We start from the raw sequence: 14635 nt of genomic DNA on the forward strand, positions 1-14635 counted from the left end.
GTCTGGGGAAGCCCAGTTCTCTCATTAGCTCTCTGTCTTTCTGAAAGTTTGAGCTTGCTGGGGACTTTTGTAGAATCATAGAATCATTTTGGTTTGAAGATGATTGAGTCCAACCATAACCTAAGTCTAGCACTAAACCATGTCCCTAAGAACCTCGTTTATGTGCCTTTTAAACCCCACCAGGGATGGTGACTCCAGCACTGCCCTGGGCAGCCTGTTCCACTGCTTCACGACCCATACTGTGAGTAATTTTTTCCTAATATCCAATTTGAACCTTCCCTGGCACAAGAATTTGCCCAGGAGGACGAGGTGGCACCAGGACCCCCTGCTCCTAGAGTCTGTCCCAACCAGGAGCTGAGATCTCCCTTACTTCAGTCCAACACACTGTCTGTTCCCAGCCCCTCATATCCCAAAACCTTTGTGTTCCTCTGATCCCTGGGATGTGCCACCAGCTTAGGGGACAAACAAGGATCAGGGACAAAGACTCTGACAGCCAGTCCTGACGGAGAAGTGCTGTAGATACCATGAGAGACCCAATATCTGGTTATTACAGAGCTTATGGAGTTACTTGCATTCAGAATCACGAAGCCATGTCATGTGTCACTGCTTGTCATTACAAGGTGTCTTTAGTGGGGCAGGAGGCCAGCAAACAGCACAACTATGAGTGAAGGAGAGAGGTATTTAATCTCCAGGCTGGTTCCTCCTGCATCCTTCCCTTGATGAGCAGGAAAACACAATCTGTATAATACAAATATTAATATAACCAGGTGGATCCCCTGGGTTTTAGTCCCTGTACCGCTCAGCTCTGGTCTGACCTGCTTGTGCTCATCAGAGTCCAGTTATGGAGGGGGGAGAATTCACCAGGAGTGAGAGCAGCAGCTTTTTCTCAGCTGGATGGCAGAGGCATGAAAAATAACCGTGATATTCATTTAAGTCACCACAGGCCTTTAGAAATGCTCAGCACCAAGGTCGGGATTCAGGCTGCTTCCTATTTCTCTTTTCCCCAGATCTGCTTTCACCTCTTCGGTTGTCAGAGCCACCCCACCGGCTGAGCACACTGAACTGCAGCAGCGGAGAGAGAGATTTGTCTGCGCCAAATATATTTCATGCTGCAGCTCGGTAGAGAAGATTACAAACACTGAAGTCCAAGGCTCTAACAGTCCAATTTTCTCTCCTGATTGCCGCTGTGCCTAAGCCTAACAGAGTAAATAATGAACACCGATGCAATGAACTTCCCAACAAATCGCTCCTGATGAATTTCACACAGGTCATCCAAAAGCAAATTTAATGATTATATTCTGGCCACAGCTGCTTTTTTCCTGGCTCGGTTGTTAGATCTAATCAGCAAAGGAAGGAAAATAAAATAAAATGCTTCATTTCTGACCACGCTCCCGATTCAATACGAAAAGCTACAAACTGCAGGGCACACAGGCAGCTCCAGCTCGGCTTGACAAGATGCTTTTGCCTGGTAATGAGAGAGCAGGGCTGGTTACACCAGGGACCGCGGCCTGGAGAGCAACATTTGACTTCCCTGCATCTGCGTTTCCTTTCGAGTTGATCATCCGTCACGCCTGTTTGGAGTGCAAACTCCTCAGGGCAGAACATCCCCTGCTATGCACATACACGGCGCTGGACATCCAGCCTTGCCCGAGGCTCGAGTTGCTACTGCGATATAATTGATGTGGGTCACTGGGTATTTGAAGTGCTGTAGGATGAATCCTTGGCTAATAAATTCCTGAAATTAAAGCACAGTCAGATTTGTGGCCAAGGTCTGCAGTGATGGACGGGGCTTTGTAGATCGTAGCATGTTTCCACTATGGGAATTAATCCGCAGGACTAAGGATCGGCCCTCAAGGGGCCATTTGTGTGACTCCTTCATGGCTCAGCTCAGTAAAATGACTCTCTTTCCACCCCAAAAAAGCTCCCTACTTGTCTAAAAGCACCAGAATCAACATTACTGCAATGCTAATTTCCTCTTGGCAGCTCTCCCCCTCTCCCTGTCTGGTACCCTCCTCTTTATTGCTATCTACTGCATTCAAAAAGAAATTTGCAATTATGACTCATGCTTATAAAATAAAAACGCAGCCACTAAAAGGCAAAACGAGAGTCTCGGTGGAACGACTCCTCAGCAAACCTTTCCAGCCACATGTGTGGCAGATTGTGAGACTGAGGAGACCCACAACATGGCATCCCTGGGGAGCTTTATCTATCTATCTGTGTGCGTGTGTGTACATATATATATATATATATATATATATATATATATATATTTGTATGTATATATCTGCCAGGCAAGTTTATATCATCCTTAATCAAGAGGAAGCACTTGGGACAGGACGAGATGGTGACTGATACGCAACTGTGGAAAGAACTGGAGCAATTTGCTTTGCCTTCCACTTCTGCTCTTGTGTCTGGCACAGGCTTCAAAAATAGTGTGATAATTAAAATCCATTAAAGATTACGAGGCTGTAAAGAGGAGGTTGTGAAACCCTCACGAGCTTTTACAGTCCCCATGAAAAGATTTTGTTTTGCTGTCTGGAGGAGTATTTCCTTGTCTCTTTAAACACCAAAGGGCCACATCCATAGAACAATTACTCTCTAAGTGCTGGTGGAGCTGGCAGTGTTTCATGCAGCATTACAAAACAAAATCCCTAAGCCTTATCCGTAAAACATTGTGTCTTGTAGGGTCATGTCAGGACTCCCAAACTGCTACAGGCAAGAACTGGTGCAGAGAACAGAACTGGAGAAGTTATCTGTGGTGTTTTAAGACTGAGGATTGGGTCATGAGGTAAGTTACGCTGTGCATAGCTCAGATCTAAGATTTAAGGGGGTTCCTGGGTCTTTGCAAAGTTTGCAAAACCTTCATGTAGATTGTTCCCTTTTGGAAACCATCTTCCCTGTGAACGTTATAAATGCCCCATCTTCGTGACCGGCTTCCACACGTTGGGATGGAAAAATAGTTACCAGAGAACAACACACTGAAGAACGGAAAAGTAAATGCTGGCAAAGTAGTGTCAGAAAGTTTCCTAAGGGCTGGTGTTCTCAGGAGACTTGTGCCATTGTTGAATCCCTAAGAACTGATAAACTCAGGACAGCCAGAACCTGCCAAATCTGTGCAAGACCATGAGCACATACGAGCATCAATAAGGGGCTGTGCGACTAAGATGAGGTTCTCAGGGACATGGTTTAGTGACAGTGTTGGCTTAAGTTGGACTCAATGATCCTGAGGGTCTTTTCCAACCAAAATGACTCTACGATTCTATGATTCTATGACTTGGACCATACTTAAGAGAGTGGTGGCTGCTACACGGAGTTGAAGATTACGGGGTTCCACAGACACCTGGTGAGACCATGTGCTCTTGAGGGACTTTCCAAACACTTAGAAGCCACTGGTGTGTCAGTCCCACCTTCTTCTTCCAACGACCTTCAGGGTTGGCCTTCCAACGGTGGCTCCAGATCGGTTCTTGTGTGTGTGTGTGGACACCGTGAGTGGATAAGCCAACATGTTGTCTGAATAGCGATTTGCTATGAAACGTAACAGCTTGGTTCCACCCACAATAAGAGCTTAGTGAACAGAGTAGAGTCTTGCATCTGGGTAGAAACAACCCCAGGTTCCAGTATAAGTTGCGGAATGACCTGTTGGAGAGCAGTGTAGGGGAAAGGGACCTGGAGATCCTGGGGACAGCAGGATGAGCATGAGACAGCACTGGGTGCTTGTGGCCAGGAAGGCCAATGGTACCTGGGGTGGATTAGAAGCAGGGTGGTTAGTAGGTCGAGAGAGTTTCTGTTTCCCCTCTACTCTGCCCTGGTGAGACCACACCTGGAATCTTGTGTCCAGTTGTGGCCCCTCAGTTCCAGCAGGACAGGGAACTGCTGCAGAGAGTCCAGCGCAGCCACCAAGATGCTGAAGGAAGTGGAGCATCTCCTGTGTGAGGAAAGGCTGAGGGAGCTGGGGCTCTGGAGCTGGACAAGAGGACACTGAGGGGTGACCTCATTCATGTTTACAGATATCTAAAGGGGGAGTGTCAGGAGGATGGAGCCAGGCTCTTCTCGGTGACAACCAATAGTAGGACAAGGGGTAATGGGTACAAACTGGAACACAAGAGGTTCTACTTAAATATGAGAAGAAACTTCTTCCTGGTGAGGGTGGCAGAGCCTGGCCCAGGCTGCCCAGGGAGGTTGTGGAGTCTCCTTCTGTGCAGACATTCCAACCCGCCTGGACACCTTCCTGTGTAACCTCATCTGGATGTTCCTGCTCCATGGGGGGATTGCACTGGATGAGCTTTCCAGGGCCCTTCCAACCCCTGACATTCTGGGATTCTGTGAAAAGATGTTCCCAAAAGATCTCTCCTCCACCCACTCTATCCCCTATGAGCCAGGGAGGATTTGCAATGAGCACCAACACACAAGCCAGACCCCTCACAAGGGCATTCTCTTTTTCCAGGCAGGCTTGGTGCCAAAATTGCCCCCATTGCTCATATTGTCCAGGTGCTTTGTAGCAAGCGGGTCGCTGCCATGTCAGTGGCGCTGTCTGGGAACACATATGCAGCTGGAAATGTACTGGGAGATTGTTTAGCAAAGCGTAACTGCAGTGTGCAGAGGATGGGGCTGCTGATTATTTAGTGCTCTCTCCTGGAAAGCAGCAGGGAGAGTGGGCGAGCTAAAAATGACACACGCACACGCAATACTAGATGCTTTGCCTAAACATGAGCTATCTGGAGACTTCCACGCTTCAAAATCATCCTCTTCAGTGTGTGTAATTCTGAAATACCTGTTGGCAAGAAAACAAGGTGCATTCAAAAGCAGCCTTCCTGGGAAAAAGTGTTTTGTAAGGATTTGCTAAGGTTGATGAGGATTCTCTCTGGCAACATCTCATGAGGCAGCAAGAAAGCTTGTGCAGAATATATATGTATATATGTATGTATGTATGTGCTGCTCATGCCTTTCTCTGTGCCCTCTGGCAAGCCTCACTGTGTCTTTGGTGAGACCTTCCTAAAATACACAGAGAAAATACTAACTTCCCTTGTGAATATTTTGACAGTTTGAATGCTTGAGATGTAAGCTCATTATAAACTGTAATTACCTCAATTGCAAACCTTTTTCTTTACACCAGGCTCTAAGTAAGTCCCTGGATGTTCTCTCTATGGTCATGCCATGGTGTTCTTGTGCCACGCGGTCCATCAGGTGCCTTCTCACACCTCAGGCCAGTGCAGACATCGGTGAGGGCTTTGTATTTAATCTTTTGGGGGCGTGATGGACAATGTGAGGTTCAGTTCAAAGAAGAGCCTTTTAAATAATTTGCTTTGGAAGCAAATACACTCCCAATTTTGAAATGTTATTGATTTCAGGCAATCTGTCATGGCACCCACCAGCACAGCTGCTCAGTGGGTGGAAAATGTGGATTGAGAACAGCCATGTGAAGGTGAGGCAGAGCCTCAGATTATTAAGCAATTAAAACCAAAAGGAATGAAAAAGAGCCTGACATTAGGCCACAGCAGCCCAGTCTGAATGCAGAGCTCCTCACACATCTTTACCTCAAAGGATCTTACATGTACCAAGCAGCTTCTTTACCTTCCTCCGAAGTCTGGATATGGAATAACCTGCTTTCCTGTATCTACACTGCAGCACAACCTGGTGTGAGAGCAGGTGAATACAGATCTCACGTGTTACCTCAGGAGGACCCCACATCATCATACATGTCACCGCGGTGGAGTTCTCCACCCTTCCTTATGCAAACTCATCAAGGAAAGGAGGAGACTCTTGTAGTTAATGGCCAGTATCAACATAAGAAAAACTGAGTTCATGAATAAAATGAGAATAGAAAAACAAAAGAAGATTCATAACAACTAGAACTACTGCATTCTGCTTTTATCATGGTGGCTGAGAAGCTTCTTGTCCACTTGGCCTGTGGTAGCTGGGAATTCTGATCCAGAAGCCCACTTCTACAATGACGTGACCTTGGAGGACACTGAATTCGGACCTAGAAGGGAATCTTTTAAATACCACAAAAATAACAATTTGTAAGAAAAAAAAACCCAGACAAAGCACCGGAGCCTTTGAAGAGTCTTTAAACATCCTTTAATTTTGCAGTTTCAATACTGACACACAAGCAGTTACACAGAAAACCTACCTCAGGACGTGAAACTCAGCTGGGTCAACAATTTACTTGAAAATACAAGTGCAATTTATTCTTGGTTTGGGGGGATGGCATAAACTCCTCAGTCTCAGTGAATAAGTAACCTCTTACCAGGTGGTTTATATGGGAGAAATGGTGAGCTGAGCCCACCTCAGGCTGCAGAGCTGGGAGCTGCCCCTGCTAATTGTTAGTGCTGAGCTACACAAGCCTGAGTGTCCTTCCAGTACATCAAATGACAATTACAAAATATCTTTTGAGCTGGAAAGACTCAGAAAATATATTCAGAAAAAGAAAATTAAGTTTTGCTGTTACCTTATATTGGCAATTTTCTCCTACATCCACCATCATCCAGTGCAGTATGTGCTGTAGAAATGGATGCCATATGGCTGCGGGATAATGAAAAAGTAGAAATGGAAACAAATGGTCCCGTGTTACCTCCCACTATAAGAACTGGCTTATCACTATCCAAAGGAATAAGCAACTGGTGGACACAGCAGAAAACTTAAATGCATCTACAACTGTTGTGGAGAACAGTACTGGCAGGGCTGAAAAAGCTGGAACAGCTTCAAAACCATCACGATCCCATATGTGACCAATAGGTCTGTGCTTGATGGTCATGGTGCTTTTTGCTTCAGTGTGGTCTGAACTTCCACTGAAGACTCTGACCCAACCCAGTGTGAAATCTTCTCGTTCCCCACCCGGCTGTGGGGAGCAGTTTGATTCACATCTCCGGGCAAAGCAGCAGCAACAGAGCAAAGCCCAATACCCCACCCAAATCTCCGACAGGATTCCTGTTCCCGCTGTGCAATCACTCTTGGGAGAACAGGTTAAGGAAGCAGTATGTGATTACACATCAAAACCCTCAAAGCAACCCCAAAACCAAATCTCAAACATCAATTCCCTTCTCGCTATTACGATGCCACCCAGAAGATAAGCGCTTTTGCCTTGGATTATAGGAGAAATGCAGAGGCTTAGACCTGCAACCTGACAGCCCCTGCTGCTCGGTTCATCTGAGTGACGGAGCAGATTACACGGTGGTGATTTTCTTGTCCTTGGTGGCTTGTTTGATAGCAGCCTGCTCACAAATTATCTCCTTCAACCGCTGCAGCCGCATGTTCTGTGTGGTTTGGTCTCCCACACCCGTCTGGCTCCGGTGCAGTAAGTTCAGGGCATAGATATATTCCAGCTCCGTGTACTTCACCCCTTGATCCACCACGAGGTTTAAAAGCTCATCTGCTGTGTTGTAGAGCATCTCGTAATACTGCCTGAAAAGCAAGGAAACAAAAACACTCTGGTGAATAGTGATATATGCTCTGGATGTTTATTTCTGCAGAATAACATCAACTGTTACTGTTATTCAACAAAACAAACAAACAAACCAACCCACAAAAGCAAACAAAAAACCGCTCTGGTGAATTGTGATACTTGATGCTCCAGATCCTTATTTCTGTGGAATAACATCAAGTGTCAGTTTTATTCAGCAGTGCCATGGGCAGGGCAGGCTGCGTCAGCTGCTGCACAAAGAGCACAAACGTATTCTTATGGAACATCAGGAGATGCCAAGTGGGCATTAGAATCATAGAGTCATTTTGGTTGGAAAAGACCTTCAAGATCATCAAGCTCAACTGATAACCCACCCCCGGCACTGCCCCATGTCCCTGAGAACCTCATGTCCGTCTGTCCAACCCTCCAGGGATGGTGACTCCAGCACTGCCCTGGGCAGCCTGTTCCAATGCCCCACAGCCCTTTGGGGAAGAAATTGTTCCCCACATCCAACCTCAACCTCCCCTGGCGCAACTTGAGGCCGTTTCCTCTGCTCCTGGCGCTTGTTCCTGGGGAGCAGAGCCCGACCCCCCCTGGCTCCAAGCTCCTTTCAGGCAGTTCAGAGATCAGAAGGTCTCCCCTCAGCTCCTGTTCTCCAGCTGAACCCCCCAGGTCCCTCAGCCGCTCCCATCACGCTTGTGCTCCAGCCCCTCCATCTTCATACACAGGGGAGCAAATTACACAAATCTACTCCCGACGCTCCCCCATACTCGGCCAAAACACAAACTGTGGTGAACTGAGGGCTCCTGTTTCCTCACAGTTAATGTCAGATGTCACTATTTGGTATCCAGCATGTAGAAAACAGTATATAAATACACATTCATCAAGATATATATACATGGTGATGTACAGATGTATATCTAGTCACAGGGAAGGGAAGGGAAGGGAAGGGAAGGGAAGGGAAGGGAAGGGAAGGGAAGGGAAGGGAAGGGAAGGGAAGGGAAGGAAAGGAGAGGAAAGGGAAGGAGAGGAAAGGAAAGGGAAGGGAAGGGAAGGGAAGGGAAGGGAAGGGAAGGGAAGGGAAGGGAAGGAAAGGAAAGGAAAGGAAAGGAAAGGAAAGGAAAGGAAAGGAAAGGAAAGGAAAGGAAAGGAAAGGAAAGGAAAGGAAAGGAAAGGAAAGGAAAGAAGGGAGAAGAATCATAGGGTAGGGAAGTGGAGTTCTTTGCTCCTAATGAAACCTTCTTGCAGAGAGATGCTTATACGGAGCATGGGAAGAGTTTCAAGCCCAAAGCTCCAGAGATCTCCAATGCTACTGAGACACAGAGTTTGAGAGAAAAAGAAATTAAATAACGCAAAATCAAATTTGAGACAAGAGCCAAGTTGACTCTTTTAATAAGTAAAAGATCAGCTGAAGAGAAGGCAGAATATAGAGGCTGTGGTGCAGGCTCGTTTAAATTGAAGTAAAATGGCATTAGTGAAAGAATAGATTTCCAAGGAAAGGAACTGAGCAAGTACTTATGGGAAGGGAACATGTGTCACAGGCCAGGGAAGCAGTGAAGCTGTTCTGACAGCTGCCAATCCAGCCAGTGCAGGAAAAACGGGACATGGGACTGGATTATTTACCCTGAATCCACAGCCCAGGGGGAAGAGGTAAAACCAGCGAGAGCTGCTGGGGTCCTTTGAGATATTTTGGTTCTCTCCTTCTTTTATAGCGCAAACTGATCAAGGTTTGAAACGGGAAGAGGAGCGTGTGACTCTTGGAAAGCACTGCCCAGAGGTCACGCAGCAGGAGGGGGTTTGGGACTCTGGTCTTTGTGAATTCCTGGCACAGCAGTATCACAGTATCACAGTATGTTTGGGATTGGAAGGGACCTCAAAAGATCATCTAGTCCAATCCCCCTGCTGGAGCAGGAACGCCCAGGTGAGGTCGCACAGGAACATGTCCAGGCGGGTTTGAATGTCTCCAGAGAAGGAGACTCCACAACACCCCTGGGCAGCCTGTTCCAGGCTCTGATACCCTCACTGAGAAGAAGTTTTTTCTCAAATTTAAGTGGAACCTCTTGTGTTCCAGCTTGATCCCACTACCCCTTGTCCTACCATTGTTTGCCACCGAGAAGAGCCTGGCTCCATCCTCATGGCACTCACCCTTTATATATTTATAGACATTAATAAGGTCACCCCTCAGTCTCCTCTTCTCCAAACTAAAGTGCCCCAGCTCCCTCAGCCTTTCCTCACACGGGAGATGCTCCACTCCCTTAATCATCTTTGTTGCCCTACGCTGGACTCTCTCCAGCAGTTCCCTGTCCTGCTGGAACTGAGGGGCCACAACTGGACACAATATTCCAGGTGTGGTCTCCCCAGGGCAGAGCAGAGGGGCAGGAGAACCTCTCTGACCTACTGACCACCCCCCTTCTAATACACCCCAGGATGCCATTGGCTTCCTGGCCACAAGGGCCCAGTGCTGGCTCATGGTCATCCTGCTGTCCCCAGGACCCCCAGGTCCCTTTCCCCTACACTGCTCTCTAATATGTAATTTCCCAACCTATAATGGAACCTGGGGTTGTTCCTGCCCAGATACAGGACTCTACACTTTCCCTTGTTAAATTTCATCAGGTTATTCCCCGTCCAACTCTCCAGCCTGTCCAGGTCTCTGATGGCAGCACAGCCTCTGGCGTGTCAGCCGCTCCTCCCAGCTTAGTGTCATCAGCAAACTTGCTGATAGTACTTCCAATTCACACAGCTGTGCTCCGTGCCTCAGTTTCCCCATCTGCACTAAGGGGTAAGATCTGGTGTCAGGAGTCTGTGGTTCAGATATCACCAAGACAAACATCCTGTCTAGAGGCAGCTGTGATAATGTAAAGCTTTACAAGGCTCCACGAGGGGTTTCCAAGCCTGGGTAGACCCTTCCAGCTCAGGGATAAAGGGAAGGTTCTTGCATCAGACTCCACTGCAGCAAGCAATGAACCTATGCTAAAGGTTTAGGTCTGTTTGGGGTATCAAAACCAAAAAAAGTGGTGCATGGATGGAAAGTTGCTCTTTTCCTGGGGGAACTGGTTAACTTTATAGCTTCATGCAGATGTTATATACCCTTGTAAAGAAACAAGAATCTGAAAAGCTCAGGAAAGGAGAAGTGAAAAGATTCCTGTCTGCACATATCACATGGCAATGAGGGCTTGTTTCAGCCAAATAGAATAACAGAATCACAGGATGGTTTGGATTGAAGGGACCTTCAAAAGTCACCCAGTTCCCCCCCTGCCATGATCAGGGACATCTTCAGCAGCTCAGGTTGCTCAGAGCCCCGTCCAGCCTGGCCTGGGATGTCTCCAGGGATGGTTCATCCACCACCTCTCTGGCCAACCTGGGCCAGGCTCTCACCACCCTCAGGGCAACAATTTCTTCCTCATGTCCAGCCTGAATCTCCCTCCTTTAGTTTAAAACCATCACCCCTTGTCCTATTGCAACAGGCCCTGCTCAAAAGTCTGTCCCCATCTTTCTTACTGACTCATTTTAAGTGCTGAAAGGCCCCAATAAGGTCTCCCTGGAGCTTCTCTTCTCCAGGCTGAATTAATAGCCAGCACTTCTTCAGCTGAAGAGCAAAGCGAGGCAGAAACAGGCCAGAGAAGCTGAAGAGGAGGTCCCTCCACGCTTCTGCAGGAGGACAAGGGCAGGCCGCAGTCTAACCCTCAGGTCTTGGTGGAATAAATTATTTAAAACCCAAGCGCATGGGCTCCAGGAAAAGTTATCACCTCCTTCACTTCCCGTTCTCTCCTCTTTGAATGCATTAAAAGAGCAAACGTGGCAAAGCTGCATATTAAATTGCTCTTGTTTTTCGCTCTGCAGGCTCTGCGGTCTGGCTCAGCTGTGACTTTGCAGAGCGCTCAGCGTGCTGCCAGCCTGCAAATCACCGCAGCAACGACCGTAACCAGCTGCAGCAAAACCTCATGTTCGAAATGGCTCGGGTCTCGCCTCTGTTAGTGCGGCCGGGCTACCGGGCGTCCAAGCTCTGTGTTCTTCTCTCCTCTGTCTCCTTCAAGATACTGCCTGCTGCTGGCACCTGAGAATTTGCCCCTGCGGTTGAATTTCTGCACCAACATAACGGGTGTCATTAGGTGCAAGGGAAGAAAACTCCAAAATCATCAATTCAGAGAACAAGGAATGACAGGATTCGAGTGTGTGGTGAACAGAAGGGAGCGTGTGTGAGCGGAGGATACATGTAGAAGGCACAAGATGCAAATAAAACAATAGCTTCTGGGGATGAATGGTAAGCTGAAAAATACAATCAAGCTGTGAGGCTCCACGCAGTTGAGATCCAGGCTACGAAACTCCTGGAGCTTACGGAGGACCAGTTCACCAGCATTGCAGAACTGCCCGAGGAGGTTTTGAAGTGGGCTCTGCTACAAGGACATGTTGTTCCTTAGAAGCAGGGGGTAAACGGGGCAGATTTTCTAAATGAGAACATTTCCCTTAGAAAAGAAAGGGAAATGGTGCAAGCCACTTGTGACAGGCTCAGTAACAGAGTGCCAAATCTCTCCAATTTACTACATGATAAAAGAGGACGTTTTTGCAGCTCAAAAGGCTGGGTGAGGATGGGGGAGATCTTGCACATCCCTGTATCACCTGCTGTTGCAGAAGGCATTTGGGTAACCCCCAAGCTACAAACTCATCAGGTTTGGGTAACATTGAGTCACCCCGCGTCAGATACTGATTCCAGTTCCCATGCCTGTGACAGGGAACCTAACGGCACAAATCGTGGTCCCCCAACAGCTACTGTCTCACCACGTACGACATGATACGATTTACTGCTCTGCTCCCCTCGACGTTCACGTCTCTTGTTCACTCAGTGATGCCACTAGTGCTGAACAAGGCCGGTGTGTGACACAGGGACTGAAAACACCTTTGTGCCTCAGACAAGAAGCATTTTGCCAGGCTGATCTGGTCCCCTGCAGAGCCACAGCATCGAATCTTTGCTTTTGATAAAACATCAGCAGCAGAAGCTGCAAAACCTTGAGAGGATATTTCTCAGTACTGGATTCAGGGAGGGGGAGACTAAACCCAACCTCATCGCCAATCACAGGCACAGATTTAGCAGTTTAATTGCTAACGATGCTAACGCTGTAATATTGGCATAAACGACAAAGCCGCAGTGCTCTCCTGAGACACGCATGGAAAACTCCCTAAGAACCTCTCGGTATGGAAAACCAAGGCTTGGATGAGGAGCACATGGCCCGTGTGCCCAATCCACCTCCTGCCACGGTGATGGATATTCTTTAAATCTTGGCTCCTCTTGCAGGTAGACACAAAACAAGCGAAAAACCAGCAGATTTCACACCGTTGCGGGTGATAGAGGCCCAGCAGAGGCTCAGGCTCATTGAATAACGCTGGCGCCACTGTAAACCCCCAGCCAGAAAAACTCATTTTTCAGCTAAAGCAGGTAGACGGACATCTAGTTACAGGCAGCGATTCTTAAAGCCCTGTGGGTCAGTAGTCTAAGGATGAGTTTTAATTTCAGCTCCTCTGTTTAGTGATAGTCCTGTGAAGTTTATGCTTGAACTTGGCACAATGAAATAGTTGTATCTGGGACCTTGCAGAAACTCAGATCCCAAACTCGAACTTAGAAGATTGGGGTAGTTATTAAGATGCTTCAGTGCACAGTCAGAAATCTAATATAAGCTTAACTTTGAGAGCCTTGGCAATATCTCCAATACAATCACACGCACACTATGTAGAAGAAAAACAAGTCAGTTGCCAAGGTGAACACTAAAATTTAAGAAACGTTGATCACCTTCGGGGATTTTATGCTGAGCAGATGTGAAATGAGATTTTTACCTTTGCCAGCTCTGGCTGGGTTTTCAAAATGACAGAGAAGTATCTTGGATGGGGTGATGTCCCTGAGAAATGGCAAGTTTTTGTTCCTAAGTGTAGGACTTGTGGCCTGCACAAGGGGATGGAGCAGCTTAAAAGAGGAAGGAGCAAGAACTAAAGCTGCTCCATCAACCAGACCCATGACCAGACAAGCTCAGCATCGCACACCCGTCCTTACCCCGTGTCCTCCCACCCGCCTTCCTTTTCAGCCTATCCCAAATCTCGGACTCCTGAAGAATTCCACTCCTCATAAACACGGGATTCATCTGTCACTCTTGTCAGGATCAGATTATTTTTTAATTAAAAATTTCCTACAAAATAAGAAAGGGAGCAAGCGAGACAGCCCGAGTCAGCGAAAGGTATGCATTTTTAATTGGGTGCAATTAAAAACCTGCCGCTTTGGCACGGCATTGCCTTCGGCCAAACCCTATTTGCATGAGTAATTATTCACTCCATTACCAAGTCTGCTCAACTTTGCCTCCCTTGTCTTTGAAAGTATTAATAAATATTGATCAGACACACTCTTGTTTGCCTTTGCCCAAGAAGCTCTGATGGACTCATCTTCTGATGTTATCAAATAATGAAATATGAAAGAGTGAGTGGGATGAGCCTCTTGTTCTGTGATTTTTTATTTAGGCTCTTCATTTTACTTTCAGAAGTGTATTTGTCCCTGCCATTATAAATGCTCTTTTGATTATGAAGAGGAGGTTGAGAAAAGCAAGTTAGTAAGGGATGGGGGAAATGAATGGATGACAGGTGAGGGAAATCTCTATTCAGTGAAATGCTTTGTTTTTTTAAAGTTGAGATTTAAAGCCAGAGAGAAGAATTAATATTTATCAAAAGCTGATTCTATCACCTGACAAATAGGTTAATAAATAATAATAGCAGATTAGCATAGCTAACTGAAAAGCAAATTTAGCTTCCCAAGCCTTCACTTGGCTTCCATGCGAACACAGACAAGCACATGAAGATGATTTATCCTAAAGAGTTCATCAGCCTGGTAAGATCCTCCCTGTGCTCAGCAGTGAGATATTTGGGGTAAGAAAAGATCAAAGCTGAACTCACGGGTCTTTACACACCTGAGTATGAAGTTACAAATGCGACTGATGGGAATGAAGTGACTTGGGTGACTCACCTCAGCAGGGAAATCTTGTTGTTTGTATGTTTATTTGCACAGTTATTATTTATTTGTATTATGCTGAAAAGCATAGATGGGGATTCTTGAGTTGACCTGATACAACAGATTTTTAACATATAAATGTCATAGAGGTTCTTACAGAGCATCTCTCCCGATTTGCTATGGAAACAGCAACAATTGTAGTTGGAAACACTATCCTGGCTCTGAGGTTTTAGCTCTTTAGGATGGTAAATACC

General features: G+C 46.8%; 1 protein-coding gene across 1 annotated transcript in view; it reads right to left on the minus strand.

The window, feature by feature from the left end:
• Positions 1–7163: 7163 nt before the first annotated feature.
• The window catches only part of EXOC4 (exocyst complex component 4), a gene marked incomplete at its 3' end in the record, with an annotated part of 427875 nt that continues 420403 nt past the window's right edge, over positions 7164–14635 (minus strand). The window contains exon 18 of the mRNA XM_080363326.1: positions 7164–7401. Within this exon, the coding sequence (XP_080219452.1) occupies positions 7164–7401 (238 nt within the window). The remainder of the gene's footprint in view (positions 7402–14635) is intronic.

This window comes from Nesoenas mayeri (genome assembly GCF_963082525.1).
Source record: "Nesoenas mayeri genome assembly, chromosome: 1".
In the NCBI taxonomy this organism is placed as follows: Eukaryota; Metazoa; Chordata; class Aves; order Columbiformes; family Columbidae; genus Nesoenas; species Nesoenas mayeri.